This window comes from Platalea leucorodia (assembly GCF_965183815.1).
Source record: "Platalea leucorodia genome assembly, chromosome: 4".
Classification (NCBI taxonomy): domain Eukaryota; kingdom Metazoa; phylum Chordata; class Aves; order Pelecaniformes; family Threskiornithidae; genus Platalea; species Platalea leucorodia.
Genome location: NC_138826.1, coordinates 85890504 through 85909084, shown reverse-complemented (window position 1 = coordinate 85909084; position 18581 = coordinate 85890504). Strand labels below are relative to the sequence as shown.

The window sequence follows — 18581 nt, the reverse complement described above, 5'->3', positions numbered from 1 at the left end:
TCTTAAGACTAAATGTAATGCGTTGTCACAAGTATGTAATTTTTCTGTACCATTTCAACTGCGGTAAGATAAAGAACATACCACATTCTAAATGCTAAACTCTTAATGTAATTCCTTTTCCAGAAGTCATCGAAGAAAGCAAACAAAAATCATCCTGAAGACTGTCCACATTTACGGGGTGAAGCACATAGTTTCAACGTAATTTTAATCCATGTTTTATTTTTGCAAGCCGCCAAGAATCAGATGGACTAGGGAGTCTAAATTTAGAAACTGAGGGGCACAAGAAAGACAAGGAAAAAAAGGGGTGAGAGATTAGAGAAAAATGGACATTTCTTTTCTTTTACAACCTACACTAAATGCCCCAAATGCTCGTGTTGTCTACAGGTATTTAATTCTCAAAAGACTGGTTAAAAGGTAACATTACAAAATTGATGTGATGTCATTTACAAAAGGTTCTTTTTCATTCCAAATCAAACAAAAAAGGAAAACAGCGACTTGGCAGTCAAACTCCAAGAATTCCTCATGCAGTCATCCAACAAATAAGGAAGTTAAATGGGTGCTTGGGGGCTGAGGGAAGATTACCAATTAACTTTACATCATGGCCATAAAGCACACCGTATCTGTGCGAATCTTAGCTGTAATGAAAACAATGGCCCTCAGAATCCAAGATCGTATTTTTACTGATCAGGCTTTCAAAAATTAGCCTGAAAGTGTCTGCTACAGTGATCTTGTAAGGGTTGCACACCTAATATCTCAAAACATAGACTATTAGGAATACCTGGAAAACAAAAGTCCCCTTCATAATGAATGCAGACCACTGAGATTCATTTTACACATCAATGTGAAATCACGTCTTTTGAAATTATGTTTTAGGAGTTGCTTTATTTTCTTGCTGCCTTGCAAAACAGAAAACATAGACGCACCTTTTACCAGTTTCACCAACAGCCTGGGACAGCACACAGAACAGGTTCAAGCCTCTGTTGCACTTAATTGCAAGCACTAGTTTGTTCCCGAGTTCTCCACATCCTAGCTAAGCACCCAGAACATCAGTTATTTTAGGATAGCTCTTTTTATGGGAAATTCTCTCCTTCATTTGAGAAGCTGTCACACTAAACTATCACTTTCTGACAAAAATAATTTCTTTAAAGGTTTCCTTCTCTACAGAATGTATTATAACCTCAAACTAAAAACCTTCTTAAGTATGATTAAAATATTTGTAAAAACGTCAAAATAAGGAAGGAAAACAACCACAAGCCTTCCATTAACATACCTGACATTTCTTTCCCATCGATGACAGCCGAGTCTGCCTTTGAGGAGATGCAGCAACTCCTTTAACTTCCAAATCCATGCAAATTCAATGACAGCCTTCAGAATAAACTGAAAACCAGAAAAAGCTATTAAGAAAATAATGTATTTTTTATATAAGTACTTCTGTAAATAAACATTATTTAAGTTTTAAACAGAAAAAATGTGTCTATCACCAACGATGTTGGTATTGTCTTCAGCAATCTATGAAACTGGGTTCCCTTTTTCAGTGCCTCTTAATTTCAGTCTTTCCTTATTAATGCTTAACCAGATTCCTATTCAAATTTACCTCTTTGCCTTAACACCCTCTTTCCCTCATGCTTCTCTCGATACCTTCTCATACCAGCGTTACTGATTTGCTACCCGTTGATAACATCCAACGTTTTTCACTCTTCGCTTCCAGCTGCTGCCCGGCTCTCAGCTGCACCGTGCCCTGGGACGAAATGTTTTCAGGAAGACGTAAGGGCCCTCCTGGCGCGCAGCCGGCCCCCGAGGGCTCCAGAGCGACGTTTTATCAGTATGCTGCCTCCTGCTCTGCTGGTCTCTCTTTCCACCCATCCAGTTTCAAACCAAAAGCCTAGCAGTTATTTCCCAGAAACCAGACGCTCCGTTTTCAAATCACCCTCCACAAAAGCTGACCCCGTTTGTACCTACTGAGCAGGTTTTAACTCCCGAGTACCCTTTCCTTTACCGAGCAGCAGCACAGCTGCAGGGCCCCACTCGGCGAAGGCCACACCGACAGGACAGCCTTCCAGCCGTACCCCCTTTCCCAGAGCACTTAAAATGAAGCGCCGCTGTCTTCGCAGGACCTCAAGGCTCCTACCGAAATGTAGCATCCTCCCAGTCGAAGGCACAAGGGGACGAGAGTGTTGTTGCGTTTAACGGTTAACGGACCGAAGTCACTTTATCACAAAAAGCAATGCTGTAAGAGGTGAAATAAACATTATGGGCTCAGACAGCCCCACGGAAAAGAGCGGGAGAGGCGCGGGGCCCGGGTCTCACCAGAGCGCTCCCACCGCCGGGCCGCGCAGGGATCAGGGAAGGGGCCCGCCCCCATGCGTCTCCATGGTAACCGCGCCCCGCCCCGCGGGCCCGCTGCCAGGGCCGGCTCCGCCCGCGCCCCACCTGCCCGCCGCCCCCGCCCCCGCCCCCGGCCCTGCCCGACGCAGCGGCGCGGAGGGGCCAATCTGAGCCGGGCTTCGCACGGGAGTTTCGCAAGACACCGCCGCAACCAGGCGGGAAGACGAACTCCCCGTTCCTCCTGAGGCAATACCCCGTTCGGGGTAACGCCTGCCCCGGCGCTCACCCGCCGGGCCGTCAGCGCGGGGGACGGGGCTGCTCCCCGCCACCCGGCCCCGGCGGACAGCCGACGGGAAAGCTGGGGGCAGCCCTGGCCTGCCCCGGGCACTCAGGGACTGCGCGGGTTTGTGTCCCCGGCTAACCCGTGCAGCTGGAACCAGAGACTTCAAAATAGCAGCAAAAGGGCTCACGGTGAGCGTTTGTGGCCCAGGGTCAGAAATAGAGCAATTACCCCAAAGCAGCTCACAGCCTTACCGACAAAGGCGTCAAGTAGCGGCAGCATCCAAAGCCTAGCGAGCCCGAAAGCCGCAGCGGGTCAGCAGGTCAGCAGCAACAGCGGCAGCAACGCTGACCTGCGCCCACGCCAGCTCTCGCAGCAGAACCGGCCATGGAGCCGCAAACAGCCAACGCCGCAGCAGCGCGGCTCGCCTGCTTCCCCTTCCTTCGTTCCTGCTGATCAAAGGCTGTGAAGTTAGTTTCAGTTCACTTTAATTTATCTCGGAGGATAGCCTCTATGCAATCACGATTTTTTTTTAAACAGTTCCCACGAATGACCGGACCTACACCAGCTATTTTTAAAAATCAAATTGTGTCCAAATACCCGTTCTGATTCATCTGTTCTGTCTTCGGGAAAAGAATCTGTCAGCTCTTGAGAAACTCTGGCTTTTTGGTCAATCTGTTTGCCAAAGTTAGGCAAAATCTCACTTATTGCAAAACTAATAATACACTGACGCTAAGGATGTATTTCTGAATGCTGCTACTTCCAAGCCTCTGTGATCCATTTTTAGAACCAAAGACACCCCATGTTTCTACACAAGAATGAACAATTCATTCTGTTTCAGTGAGCGACACCGTAATAGTTTTGGTCCCTTTAACTACAGTACATTTCCTCCATAAAAACAAATCCAAGTGTTATTTTCCTGTAAGAAAAAAGATGGCAGAAGAGTTCAGGCGTTGTAACTGGCCTACTTAAAAGCTGTGCAATTACAAACCAGAAAATTTAACAGCATTGTACTGTCAGACCTACCTACTTCTTATGCAATTCCTGTCATTAAAGGGTGTCCATTTCATAGGCATGAGCACAAAGTGAAAAAAAAATTAGTAGAAAATAAAGGTCTGGACAAAAATGATTGGAAGGAAAAAGGAAAGGAAAAAAATGCTTTTCTTAACACTGACCTAAAAAAGCCACTATTGAGTTGGCACAATGCATTGAAAAAAGAAACGCCCAAGCCCCACAGTTCTTGAATGATATGTAGCAATCCATCTGTTAATACTGCTGTAAGAAAAAGTGTATTACCAGGCCAGATTCTACAGCATTAAAATATATATGAAGCAGGGATACTAGTACTAATGGGCACCAATCAATTATTAGGCAGCTGCTGAGTTTAACCAGGGACAGGTGGGGAAGAAATTAAGTGATCCAGTGTAATGCATTAAGGTTTAAATTGACGTACAAACCTATACATCATTCCTGAGGAGACAGCAAACTGAGACATAATTTTAAAATAGTGTCTGTGGCTAAATTTCTCTCTCCAAATAAAGAAACTTGTCCATGAATGCATCTCTAAGACTTAACCTGTACTGTTTTTCATTCCCTGCCCCTAGAGAAAAGTTTTCCACAAAGAGCTAAACTCATCAGTGCATGCTCTTTAATGAACTCAAGAAAATCACAGTTCAAGTGGCACCATGCTTACTAGTTAGACATTCTTTATAGTCTTAATTACAAGATGTACCAATATTTTAGTGAAGCATCAGATATAATTACAGTGCATTATATACAGAGTACAGAAATATTTTTATAGGAAAAAATAAATAGAAAAAATATGTAAACTTCCCGAGTGAAATTCTGCTGCCACTGAAGTCAGTTACAGAACCGTCACAGATAGGAGCACAGGCAGTATTTCACCCCTCTTTTAAAGCATATAGCAGTGCACATAAATTCATTCAAAACAGTTTAAAGTGCATACAACGTTGTAAGAAAAAAATTCATAAGCTTTTGAAAGTTTTACGTATGCAGATTTCATTCATATCTATTACGTCTCCTCAATCCCGTCTCTTCTGATTCAATGGCATCTTTGTGTATCATTTCTTGGTCTTCTATCACATCTGGCTCAAACTGATGTACTTCACATTCATCATATAATTCATGCTCTTCTATTTTGTAATCATTATCAACATCCTCAAGTGAATCTTCATTACTGTCATCTTCTCCGTCATCTATTTCTTTCTCTTGAGAATGTTCAGCAAATGACTGAATGAGATCTTCAAGCTTCTCATTACAAATGTGGCTGATATCTTGTAATTCACAAAAAAAAAAAAAAAGTCAAAATGAAGTCTGAATTACTAGAAAGGCTCCAAATTTCAGGGTCAGTTTAGAATATTTTTTATTTGTTTTCTCTCTTTTATTAAGACTCAACTAACACAAAAATTCCCCAAATTTGTAATGAACCATTCTTAACATTTCTCTTGGACTACTATGCACCTCTTGGAAGCCTCCAGTGGAAACTAATATACAATTTGCTGTTTAGTATATTATGCAAGCATTACCCACAGCCTATCTGGGAATCCTGACTGAAGTTAGTCCAATACTAACAGACTGCTCAGGAACTCACATTCAAGAAGCCCGTTTCAATAAAGCAGAACGTGACTGTGTGTTCTATCTTAGTTCAATGTCTTTTAGCACCTATTCTTTAAAAAAAAAAAAAGTCATGATATATCAAAAGTTTGAAATTAGATACACCTCAAACATGAAGAACGGTACTCCTCCAGAATAAAATTAATTCCACGCACATTACCTAAGATGCAGGAGCTGAACACTATTACAGTAAGATCTGTTTATTCTTTTAAACTATAAACTACTTAGTTATCTGTCCTACCGGAAATCAAAGTACCTTGCATCTTGTTTTCTGATTTATCCAATCCACTTTCTTTCATCAGTCGTCTAATTGATTGGAGCTGTGCCATTATTTCATCTTTCTGCTCACAAGCTAAAGCATTAACACTAGAAAAAAAACACAGATGTCAACAGCTGAAAGACAACCTTGGAAGCGAGTGCTTGATAATAATGCACAAGACTGCAATAATTCCTTCAGTGGATAAATACCATAGTTAAGTTAGCAACACGTTTAGGTCAAGCTTTTCTCTGAGAACTGTCCCTTGAGAAGTGGGGAGCCCATCACTTACTGAACAATCTAGTTGCTGAATGCTAACGTTGGAGCCCCAATGGCCAAGGTTGAGTAGTGACTACTGAAAGAAACAACTATCCGAAGTAATTTTATTTTGAGGGCAACAATGCCTAATACAGAACTTTACAGTTTAGGAGCTTTTCTCCTTTATTTCAGATTTTGTTTACTCTCTCTCCTCCCCATCACTGCTAGAAATTCTTTAGGCGCATTGGTCAGTGCATTTGCTGCTTAATAGTTCCAGCACGTATTAAGGTCAGAAGTACACTAAAGGAACAATCATGAAATTCTGCATGTTTTAAACTAGGCTTCATGAAGGATATCAGTCTACACAAAATGGACTGTATGGATACTTTTATTTCCAGTAGATGGATAAGGCTCTAGCTTCTTAAAGAAAGAACATCTCTAAAGCTACAAGGAGGTTATATTACTTATTCCTTTGCTTTACACTACAACAAAGAAGTTATGTTTCCCCAAAACATGCACAATCACTTAACAGGTTCCTTTCAAAACAGGTTCCTTTCAAAACACAAAAATAAGCAGCTATACCTTAATAACTAGTTTTGTCTTCTAATGATATCAAAAGGAAGAAATTCATTCTGCTACCAGAAACGTAATTCCCAGAAGGGCTTTCAAATGCTATTGAGCTTAAACATTTTTTCAGTATTGCTCTCCTTGGTTCATGTTAAAGTTTAAGTTGTTGAGCTCTAGTAACTTCATCATAAGTCTGAGCTTTTACATTTATGTTTGTTGAACAAGACATGGGAGTCATCTGTGAAAAGACTGCAAATGGTAGAAAAGGTGTTACCTGCAAAAGGCTACAGAAACAATAAGTAATTAAAGAAGTTTCTGAAACACTGTTCCCTACTTATACATAAGGAACATTTTAAGAACTCTTTGTTAACATTTTGGAGAACTTCAATTTACAGAAAACAATACTGAGATATTTTAGAAACACTCACCAGTTTGACAGTGGGTCCAGCTGAGTCAATAGAGAATTTAACATTTTCTCTGTCTGTGCTAGATGCTGCTCCAGTTCTAAAAGCTGATGCTCTAACAAAACCAAAAGCAGATCATTATATCCTTTTAAAATATTCTATTAATTCTAAAGATTATTATACCCTATTTAAACTGAATACCCTATTCTACTGAAGAAAACTGAACAGGCCTTAAGTGAGAAAAACATCAGATATTAGAAGGTGGAGAATCATACTATATTACTATAGCTCTTTTAAAGGATATTACCACCTGGAGTTTCAAACAAACCTCTAACAAGCGTTTCAAATATACAGAATAACAAAGTGGTTTTTGTAGGTTCCTAACTGCACTTAAGTAAATTAAAAGACTGTTCTCATTTAGATAGACTGCATCAATGAAAATATGTAGCTTTGTTCCAGCAGCAAATACGCATTTCTAGTGAACATATGCGTTCTGAATGGGTACCTTACCAGTTTCCTTTGCCTTGTCCTCTGTACTCTTTTCCTTTTTGGAGAGACTTTCTTCATGTGACTTCATCTTTAATAAAGACAATCATGTTAAAAGACTTCATCACTATAGGTATGTTAAATATAAAAAAGCATTTAGAAAGTTACTGAAAGTAAATAGCAACCACAAAAATGTGCTCTATTAATGAAACTTTTTTTCTGCCATGCCTTTTTCCTATCTTAAACTAACACTTCTGATTTTAAGCAATGACAACATGACTGACAAAAACTGTAGAAGAAAGTAGTTGTTATTTCAACTCCAGTTTTCAAAAATGAACAGAAGGAACCTTCTAGGTTACTGGATACAGTCTCCTACCATTAACTAGGAGGGAAAACTTCTTTCTTAAAGTAATAAAAATGCTATTACAAAAATATTGTATTTTTGCTATTACAAAAATATTACATTTCAATCCCACAAGCATGAAGAGTCATAACACCCCAATTATTGGTTTTATGATGTTTAAATCTTATTTACAACCTAATTACATTTATTTTTAAAACCAAACTGGTCAACCTCTATGTTCATCTTGCTAAGCTGTTGTATTCTTCTCACATAGGAGATGATATGAAACTGACTACGGAAATGAAGATGCTGTCTCCTGTCCTGTTCAGGTTTAAGATTTTTTACCCTGAAGACAAGCAACAATGTTCCAGGTGCACTCTCAGCATTGCAAGTGCTGTAATATCCCTTACTATAAATAATACATATCAAGACTGATTAAAAAAAAAAAACAACTGATCATGTGTTCTCCTTTGTTAATTTACTAATGGTAGAAAAAGTATTACATTTCATGGATAAACGTCTACGTTGCAGCTGCATGACCAAATGAGAAGTCCAAATAAAAGGTCTAGACTACTTGCTATTCTATCTAATTGCTAATGTAAGACTATTACTCTGCAGGATTTTGTCCGTCTCCTTCCTATACTCAATCTCATTCTGAAGAATGAAAAGGAAGTGAAATACTGATGAGGCTGTCCTGGTTTCAGCTGGGATAGAGTTAGTTTTCTTCTTGGTAGCTGGTAGAGCGCTGTGTTTTGGATTTAGGATGAGAATAATGTTGATAATGTGCTGATGTTTTGGTTCTTGCTGAGCAGAGTTTACACTAGTCAAGGACTTTTCAGCTTCCCATGCTCTGCCGGGTGCACAAGAAGCTGGGAGGGAGCATAGCTAGGACAGCTGACCCAGACTGGCCAAAGGGCTATTCCATACCATATGACGCCATGCTCAGTATATAAGCTGGGGAAAGAAGAAGGAAGGGGGGGACATTTGGAGTGATGGCGTTTGTCTTCCCAAGTAACCATTACGCATGATGGAGCCCTACTTTCCTGGGGACTGCTGAACACCTGCCTGCCGATGGGAAGTAGTGAATGAATTCCTTGCTTTGCTTTGCTTGTGCGTGCGGCTTTTGCTTTACCTATTAAACTGTCTTTATCTCAACCCATGAATTTTCTCACTTTTACCCTTCCGATTCTCTCCCCATCCCACTGGGGGGGAGTGAGCGAGCGGCTGTGTGGTGCTCAGTTGCTGGCTGGGGTTAAACCATGACAGAGGCTTAAGTTACAGCCTCAGGTAACAGCACTGTTTAGGTTCTCAGATTCTTACTTGAGGTCAGGGGCAGGGGTAAGATTCTCACTTCTTCAAGTGTCTAAAAAAAGATAAGTCAGAAACCTTCATAAGAAAGAATCAGGTATCCTATAATTTTAACTCCAGAGCTCATATTCAAAGTCAAACTGAGGAAGAAATGGATTTTGGACAACCATATACATGGGCTCAGAACTGGGGAAAAAACGAAACAGCTATATTTCCTTCTAATTTCAATAATTTAATGCTTTTCTTACGGCTTACCTTAAGAAATTTGTACGCTGCAAACACTCCCACTCCAAGAGCATACAATGGCATGAGGGTGAATGCTAACTCTCTACCATTTCCTCTTGTTCTCTCACTCTTTATCTCTTTTTCCATTGCATTTCTCATCTGCTGAATACTCTGATAAGTATTACTGTCAGAATTTCCTGGATTCAGGTGAACTTGATGAACTGTCTGAGGACTACCTTAAAAAATTAAATTGAGAGAAAGACGACAAAGTTAGAAAGGAAATTAAGAGTCCAATTAGTTTCACAACTGGAATTAAATTGTTATCTTCTTGTGTGATCATCTTTGTTTATCACTCTTCTAAGATAGTGTGGTCAGCCCTGCATCCAAATAAAGTTACAAAAAAAAAAAAAAAAAAAATCACCCTTTCATTAATAGAATGCAAAGTTAAATCTAGGTAGCAAAGAGTCTCAAACTAAGTTTCTATGATTCTTTAAGATACAAGTTTTAAGTTTCTTCCTTCACAGCAACATTGGCAAACCCACTGGAAACCACAGAAAGGTAGATGTAACAAGAAACAACTTAAATCTTGAAATTAAAGCATACTCAGAGAAACTATTGATAATGCCGAGAAGAGTTGCAAACTAATCTCTGTAACCAAGAAAGGAGTTAAGTAGCAACAGAAAAAAAAAAGACAGAAAAAAAAAAAACAAAACAACAGAAAAAAAAAGTTTTGCTGAAATACACATGCTGTGTTGCTGCTTTCGTTATTTTGACAGTAAATTCAGTGTTATGTGGATATTCCCACAGGCTTAGAAGTGCTGTAACTCTGCAAATCAAATATCTAGCAGAAAAAGATAACACAGTAGCAAAGAGATGCAACCTTGGAAGTCTGAAATATTTTTGCATGTAATTTGCCTGCCAGAACAGACAGCAAATGAAAAAACAGCCAGTGTCATTGCTCAACTTAGGTTATTTGGTAGTTAAATCTGGGGTTCATGGGACATGCACATGAGAAACAGTGCTCTCAGCTAAAGAGTGCAAACAGATGCTTGCAGAGACAGATAGCAGGTTATTGGGGGTGTGTAAAGTTTTACACTCATGTCTCAACTGACTGCCCAGGCTTATACTTTCAAGTCCCTTTGAACATTTAGTTTGTCATAATTTAATATATCAGAACTGAGTATGGGTAAAACAAGATTCACGTTCTATAAAAACTCCTAAACAAAAGACTGTTATGTAAATCACTCCTTGTCAATTAATACTGAAACAGTGGCATTTCAAGAATTTACAGTAACATAACTTGAGTGTGCAAGAGACAGCCACAATCAGGCAGAGAAAAAAAAAAATAACCTAAGTTACACCTCCCAGTGAAACAACTGTTTTGCTACAGCTTCTTCCAAATACAAGAGAAAAAGGAATCTAATTCTGCTAACCTAAGCTGGTACTTTGTGATAAGAGATCTCAAACAGTGGTTTAGAATCGTCTAAAATGAGTTAGCCGGAAAAGTTTTCCAGACTTTCAGGGATGACCCTGACTGTGGCAATATTTATTATCAGCTCTGCAGTCAAGTTGTGCTGGGCACTAGTTTTAAAGTTTGCGCTCACTCTTTCTTCCTTACTTTCAGTTCTGTTTGTTTTTAAAGTAAATGAGGAGATTTACTAAAATATCTAATAGGACAGAAGAAAAGATTTCCACAGGTCATACAAATAAGAATGTGGTCAAGGGAAACAACACCTTCCTGGCAGAAAGGAGGGACGTTCAATCCTAACAGAGTCCAGCATCCCGCACCAAGTTTATCCCACTGAAGAAACAGCAGAGTGACTTACCAGTGAAACAGGAGAAAAGAAGAACCCAGGCAGGTGAGAACAGCAGATCTGCCTGAAATTTATTTTATGCAGTGCTGGGCCCATACATCAGTAGAATCAGAGGCATGTGAAGTGTTGCCTTTTTTTAAGGTTTGGTTTTAAAATAATTTGATCTATAGGAAATGACAGCTACCATGTAAATTAAAAGTAATCAAGCAAAACAGGCCACGCTAGAGCTTATGAAGCACAGTAAGTTCGACATCAGCTAGGAAGAACACAGCAGCAGCTCAAGCCTCACTTTTTCTGCCTCCCAGGGAAAAGCAGAGACACATAATTTGGAGGATTACAGCAACTATCTACCTCTTGGTTTACAATGCCTTGGAAAGCACCATCAGTGAATCACAGAGCTACCTCAAGAAAGCAGGCTTTTTGTTATTTTCCAAAACGAAAGTGGACCTTTGGACCTTGAGCTAAATCCTCAGCTGACGTACCACTGACACAGCCTAACATACATTTATACCACTCAAGCGTTAACAAGCAGTAAGCTCTCTAGCCCGTTCAGCGGTATCTTTTCTAAACAAGTATCTTGGACACTTTCCAACACACTACCTGACAAATCTCATACGACTCTGTGCTGATGTTTACTAACAGTAACACTTGGCTTCCTTGTGGCAATCCTAACATGCGCAGTGAGGCTTTTTCCTCTCTGACACCTCACAGCTGCTCATCTGTTAGCGTAACTGTGCCCCTGCAGGCACTGCTCGTTAAACTGCCCCGATAAGATACGCTTCCAACAACAGGGTGCTACCTGCATCTAAAAGTAATTTTCTTAAGATAACACAGACGAAATTCAGAACAGTGAAGAACTAGAAAAGCAGAACACAAAAGGCGGGGGGCGGTTAAGGGGAGGAGGTGAGGGCACACACGCCAGCTCGGAGCCCCTGACAAGGCCTCCCCCCGCCCCAGGCCGTGCAAAACACCCAGCGCCGCCCGCCAGGCGGCGGCGGGCCGAAGCACAGGCCTCTCCGTTCCCGGGGGCTGCCCTCAAGCCCGCCCGAGAGAGGGGCCGGCTCCGAGCAGCTCCCGCACGGAGCCCCCACCGCAGCGCGGCCTCGGGCACCGCCACGGCTCCTACCTCTGCGCTGCTGACGGGGATCGTAATGGCCGGGGCCGGCCTTGCCGCCCCGCGGAGACCGGCCGGCCCGGCCGCCTCCTCCCCCGAACATCCTGGGCATGACGACGAAGACGCAGAGCACCAGCACCACCGAGACCACCACCTGCTGCGCCGCCGACAGCACCATGGCCGCCGCCGCCCTCCTGCCAACGAGCCGCCGCCCAGCGCGAAGGAGAGGCGCCCGCGCCGCTGCCGCGCCCGCGCCCGTTCCCCTGCCGGCGACACAGCGCCCCCCGGCGGGCGCCTCGCTCCAGGCCGCCGCGGGGCTCGGCGGGCCGCTCCCCGGCGGAGAAGGTTCTGGAAGACGGCGGGGGCCCCTCACGCGAGGCCCCGGCGGTTGGGGCTATGAGGGCGTGGGCGGCGGTGCTGGCCTTGTGGCCGGTGGTGAGGGCTGCAGCCGGGCGGCTGCCCGCCTTACCGAGCATCACAGATAAGGCCTTCATGGAGGACTGCGTGCGTCTGCACAACGACCTCCGCGCCGCGGTCCAGCCGGCCGCCAGCAACATGCGGTACATGGTAGGGACAGGCCTGTGGGGGCACGGGCGGCTCCAGAGCCCTGCTCGGGGGGACGGGACAGCAGGCCAGGGGTTTCTTGGTGATCCCTGGGTGAGGCGACCGGGGTGGCATCACTGCATTGTAGTCAAATATCATCACATTTGTTTGATAGGAAATGTCGTAGTGAGTTGAGTCAGTTGTAAACAGGTGAGTCTAGAAACAACAGGCATCCAGTATGAGGATGCAATGACACAGGGCAGCTGAAGATGTTCACATTTCACCCCAAGGAATTTCTTCTTGGAAGAAGCAATGGTCCAGCAGCAGGACTGATCCAGAAGAGTTAGGCTCTCCATCAGAAGCAAGGGTATGAACTGCAATGCTGGGGCTGAAGGGGATTTCTGGTGGCAAGAAAGAATCTTTCTTTTCAGTGCTCAGGAATAGGAAAACCAGGAAGAATTATGAATAAAGGTATGCATGTAGAAATATGGTTAGCAAAAACTAAAGGCTCTAGGGAGAAAATAATATCGGCAGCTGTGACGGATGCACTTGACCCCGTAACCAAACTAGTGGTAGTTTGATACAGGCTCCAAAGGAGGTCTAAGCTGTGAACGGGCCAAGAACTCCTTTAGTTTCAGTCTGTTCTCTGAAAACCCAAAAAGGAGCAGAGTGACACAGTGAGCATTGATACATATGAGCTTGGAACACTGATCATGCGATTAACACATGAATAGTGGGTGGCTTTTCCAAGACTCATTTATCAAGGAACAAAGAAAGTTGTGGGTACAAGGAGGCTCATGCATACCTTTCCCGCTGCATGTAATTCGACTACAAGCAAACCACTTTATTCCATAAATATGATAGCCTAAGTGAGCCGCCTTTCAGCTCTCCCTGCTAAGCAGCTGGCTGTGTGGCGGTGATCTCCCCTTGAGATGGGACATGTCTCAAGGTTGTTCCTCAAGGCAGAGAGACCTTTTAGCAACAGCGGACCTGTGGTAAGCAACTGTTGTGGTTTAACCCCAGTTGGCAACTAAGCACCATACAGCCATTTGCTCACCTTCCCCCCTGCCCCCGGTGGGATGGGGGAGAGAATCGGGGAAAAAAAAAGTGAAACCCATGGGTTGAGATAAAGACAGTTTAATAGGACAGCAGAGGAAGAGGAAATAATATATGATAATAAAATAGAAGAGGAAATAATAATGATAAAAGAATACACAAAACAAGTGATGCACAATGCAACTGCACACCACCCGCTGACTGATGCCCAGCCAGTCCCCGAGCAGCAATCACTGCCCCTCAGCCAACACCCCGCAGTTTGAGCATGACATCGTATGGTATGGAATATCCCTTTGGCCAGTCTGGGTCTGCTGTGCTCCCTCCCAGCTGCTTGTGCACCTGGCAGAGCATGGGAAGCTGAAAAGTCCTTGACTAGTGTAAGCACTGCTTAGCAACAACTAAACCATCAGTGTGTTATCAACATTATTCTAATACTAAATCTAAAACACAACACTATACCAGCTACTAAGAAGAAAATTAACTCTATCCCAGCTGAAACCAGGACGGTGACTGATACTGTCCATAACCTTGTAGTATGGTAACTTTGATTTGTGACTTGGCAACTTTGATCTTGTCTTGGTAACTTCGATTTGTGTCTTCATAACTTTGATTTGTGCCTTGGTAGTTTTTGAATCGTTGTTCAAATGATTGTGCTGTACAGTAATAGAGTGAACCTTGCCATCAACTTGTACAACATCATATTAAACCCACTTTTGTTAATACCTTTGATGACGATTCTTTAAGCGATCTAAATCACTCATTCGTGACAGCAGCCAGTGGAGTTATTGTAAGATTCACATAGAGACTAGGAGTGAACTGGAATGTACAAACACCAATAAACCTAGACAATAAAACACAGGATCTTTTACATAAGACATAAAACTAGGTAGTTTAATGATAGAAGAAACTTCCTGAAAAACAATCACAACTGGAAGACAAATACCAAAGATAGTTCATGTTCAGCAATCAGAAGTTGTGTTAATGGTGACAGACTGCAAAGAAGTAAGAGGTAGCAGAAAGAGTTACTGGCCAAACATTGGCATGCTTACCTCATGAAACTGTCTTTGTAAAATGCTCCAATGTGTCTTTAAAGCTTTACTGTAGGAGGAGTAAGTATTTGTTTCTGGAGGCTCTCTTAAAAATACTTAAAATATTTATACATCTCAATCTACCATAGCTGTGCATTTTTACTTTGAATTAATTTTTATGTACCAAATAGAAATCCCCAATGACCTGTTCAACAGCAAAAAAAAAATACAAAAAAAAGTTTCATGATTAATTAACGTGACAGTAATTTCTTATCTGAAGGTAAAAGTGCATTTCAAACATCTTTTCAGTTGCTAGCAAGTGCTCTTACAAAGTTAATTTTCAACAAGGAAGGGGAAAAATTGTCTAATGAAATTAGTTCATATTTCTGCGCTGCAATACGAAGAGTCAATGAAAATAAAACACGAGTACTTGCTTAAATAAGGGAAAGTATTTCTTTATGAAACTCCAGCATATATTTATCTATACTTTACGGCCTGACTGGTTTTATCTGATTGTTTAAGATATGGTTGTAACTAAACATTGCACAACTATTTCACCTTTCATGTTTTGCAGACTTGGGATGCAGCTTTGGCAAGGACTGCAAGGGCATGGGCAAATAAATGCATTTTTGAACATAATGTATACTTAAGTAAGAAACATCAGTGCCATCCTAATTTCACATCTATTGGAGAGAATATTTGGGTTGGAAGTCCTCAAGCATTCTGTGTTGCTGATGCCATTAAATCGTGGTATGATGAGGTCAGATTCTATACTTTTGCAGCGCAGAACTGTAGTAAGGTTTGCGGTCATTACATTCAGGTAAGAGTTATCTTTGGTAAAATGTCCCGTATAGTGCCTACCAGATGAATCAGTAGGGGCTGTGAATAATACAGAGAGCTGTATATGTGGTTTGTAGTGACTGGCAGCTTACTGTCTTTTGTAATCTCAAACAATGGCCCGTACTGCCGGTTACCCCTGCACTGGTTCACCTCTTTGTCTTGTATAATCTTGTATAATAATAATCCATTCTTCTTGTCCACAATATTGACCTCACTGAAAGCCTCACTCCTTGTTTCATTGTATCAGTACTACATGAACTTTATAAAATAATCATTTCAAGTTCTCTAGCTGCAAAGCCACACAGTTCTGAATTCTGTAAGTTTGGAGACGCTGTTCAAAATAATCACAGTAATTGCAGAATGTCTGTGGGAACTCCTTAGTAGAAATTTTAACAGAAGAAGAAAATCCAGCCAAAGTGACTTGTATTCTTTACAAATCTTGTAAAAAAGGAAGGGGGAAAAAAAGAGCATATACAACAAAAGAGGAAATTTATGATATATTTCTGATTTCTCAGTGGTAATTCTGGCAAACTTAATTCTGCTGAGAAAGTAAAGTGTTTCTTTGAATAATTATTATTTTAAATGGATTTATTCTTTCCCACATTTAAAAAATAAGCTTTGCAGTAGAATTAGTTTCATCTGCAACCAAACACATAATATTTCACTGATCTAAAACAGAAGATAATTTTAATGCCAAGTCAGATCTTATCTAGTAAAAGTGACTCTTTAATTTCTTACGTCAGTTTTCAAAGATGCTTAGACTGCTCTCTGTGAAAATTACAGATGAAAATACTGTGAAGTATACTTACAGTGAAACTGTTACCAGACACAATGGTAGCTGTGAGATTCTTTTTGAGTGGACTTTGGATTGTGAAATGAAAATACTTCAAGTTACCAGAATAATTTACAAAGCATTTTCTGTGTGGGACTTTTTGCACCTCTTTTTATGTCTTTTCTCACTTATTTCTCCTCAAGTGTTAATCATTGTTTCCTGTCCCTGGTTCTGCCTGTAACAAACTCCAAAGCAAGACAGGAGGATTTAAGTTTTACTGTTTATTAGGCAATAAATCTTTAGAAGATTAGAACTAGACAATATCTCAGGAAAGTATTTTTCATTTTTTCTCTGGCATGATGAATTATAAAAAGTTACGTAACAAGGTAGTTCCTAGCATCTTAAAATCTGCTGTTCAACCTTGTCTACATAGAATTCTGGAGGTTTTTGCACATTTGGAGTGATATTTGCTTCTAAGCTTTCTTTCCCCTGATTAAGATGATTGCTTGCTTCTTTCTTGTTACACATAGTTAAGTTGTATCAAAATGTTCATGGATTTCAGGCAGGATTTCAGGCAGGATTACAAAAGAAACTCATCACTGGAAAAAAAAGAAGCAGAGTACATGGGCTGGACACCAATGAACATGTAAAAATATGTATTTCTTCAAAGTTGATAGGCAAAACCCTGCATGATCCAGGAGCCATCATGGTCTTGAAGGTTCAGACACAAAATTGAAAAGGGGCAAAATTTAAAAATCGTCAGTGGATAGGCTGTGTAGACCTGCTAAGAGAACCATGGCACAGAAATCTCAAAATGGTGGAAATCTCAAAAAAACATGTGGAACTGTTACATAAAGGCCCCTGAAATGCTTAGTCCTTATTCGAGGACTTGAGTAACACCACATTAAACATTAAGATCCTTTTCTAAGAAAGGGTATGTCTTCTGAACATAGCCACTTCTTGCAGTTATAGTTGAAGAGATGGAATTTGTGGGGACGTTCAAATAAGTTTGTCAGTCTGAGGCCTGTACTCTTTGTACTGGGGAGATACTGAGAGTAATCCACTGTCTTTAAATTTTCCAGATGTGGAATGTATGATCGTCCAGATGTTCTAGGTATATAGTTAAACATTTTTACCTGAATTCAGCACAGTTTGATTAGTCATATGCAGAAAGTATAGGAAGAATCTCTAAGAAAAAGCAGAGGATGCTCAAACTGTGATAGTAAACCATCTTCTCTTAAATATGGCAGATAACACTGGTTAGTCTGAAAATGTGCAGTGCTTTCAGACTTAAGTTTACAGTAGTAATCAGCCAGACCACTTCTAGCACACAGAAGCCCTCCTTCCTTCTGAGTTATGAATGTTGAAATTAATGAAAGGAGCTGTTGGGTAGTTGCCACTAATTTCCCTTTTGTTTCTTGGAATTTACCCCTGGATCATAAAGTCAGTGACTTACTGAAGTTGTTCTGTAGAAGATTCTGGAAACTTGCAGCACAGATCACTTCATCGTGAGAGGTGAATATTTAGAAATTCATCTTAAAAAGCTCACCAGCAATTTTTTTAAACAAATAAACAGATAAGAAGTTGCAAAATGAAAATAATACATAGGATCCCTGAAAATAAAGGAAACTTTCTAGATATTAGACTAGGTAACTGTTGAGTGTAGTTCTTAATTTATTTTAAACCCGTTTTTTTTTTAGGTTGTTTGGCACTATTCATATAAAATTGGCTGTGCTGTTACTCTTTGTAAGGAAGTTGCAGGAATACAAAATGCGGCAAATTTTGTTTGCAACTATTCGCCGGCGTAAGTTGCTAGTTTAAATGTTAAAAAAATGAAAGCAATTGTAATGACATTTAGCTGAAAGTAAATTGGGTTCTTTATTTATTGGTAGTCTTGTAAATGCAATCAGAGAAAATGATGGTCGTCTAATTCAGTTACCAAGAGAGCCATGAGCATTAGAACGTGTACTTGCTTGGTTTTTTAATCTGCTAACGTTACTGATAAAGCTCATTCTGTGCCAGTCTTAAGCAAACAAATCCCAAACTTAGCCCATGCTCTGCTTCATTGATTTGTTTTTCATGTGAAACAGAAGAAATGAGAAAGTTGCTGCAGGCAACTGCTACCAGAGCTGGAATTACCTCTTGCAGTTTTGTACACTTTTTTTAATGCATGTTAGCTTTTTACACTGGGGTTTGTTTGGTTTTTTTTAATCTTTAGAAGTGATAGAAATAATAGCACAGTTCTTAGATCGGTTGCTTTTCCTTTCTGTATAACTGAGTAAAATGAAATTACATTATCATTTCTTGCCCATTTAATAGCTGTGATTG

At 40.9% G+C, this 18581-nt stretch overlaps 2 protein-coding genes across 2 annotated transcripts in view; both read right to left on the bottom strand.

Annotated features, from left to right (window-relative positions):
- CAPS2 (calcyphosine 2) overlaps positions 1-1348 on the bottom strand; it is a gene marked incomplete at both ends in the record, with an annotated part of 28704 nt that extends 27356 nt beyond the window's left edge. Inside the window, one exon of the mRNA XM_082308966.1 lies at positions 1271-1348. Coding sequence (XP_082165092.1) covers positions 1271-1348 — 78 coding nt within the window. The remainder of the gene's footprint in view (positions 1-1270) is intronic.
- Positions 1349-4272: 2924 nt separating this feature from the next.
- CCDC107 (coiled-coil domain containing 107) lies at positions 4273-12266 on the bottom strand. Its single transcript, XM_082309752.1, has 6 exons — positions 12027-12266; positions 9117-9322; positions 7235-7301; positions 6749-6839; positions 5496-5605; positions 4273-4899 (listed from the first exon to the last, which is right to left on the bottom strand). The coding sequence occupies exons 1-6, from the start codon at positions 12190-12192 to the stop codon at positions 4625-4627; spliced, it is 915 nt and encodes a 304-aa protein (XP_082165878.1). The 5' UTR covers positions 12193-12266; the 3' UTR covers positions 4273-4624.
- Between the last annotated feature and the right edge of the window lie 6315 nt (positions 12267-18581).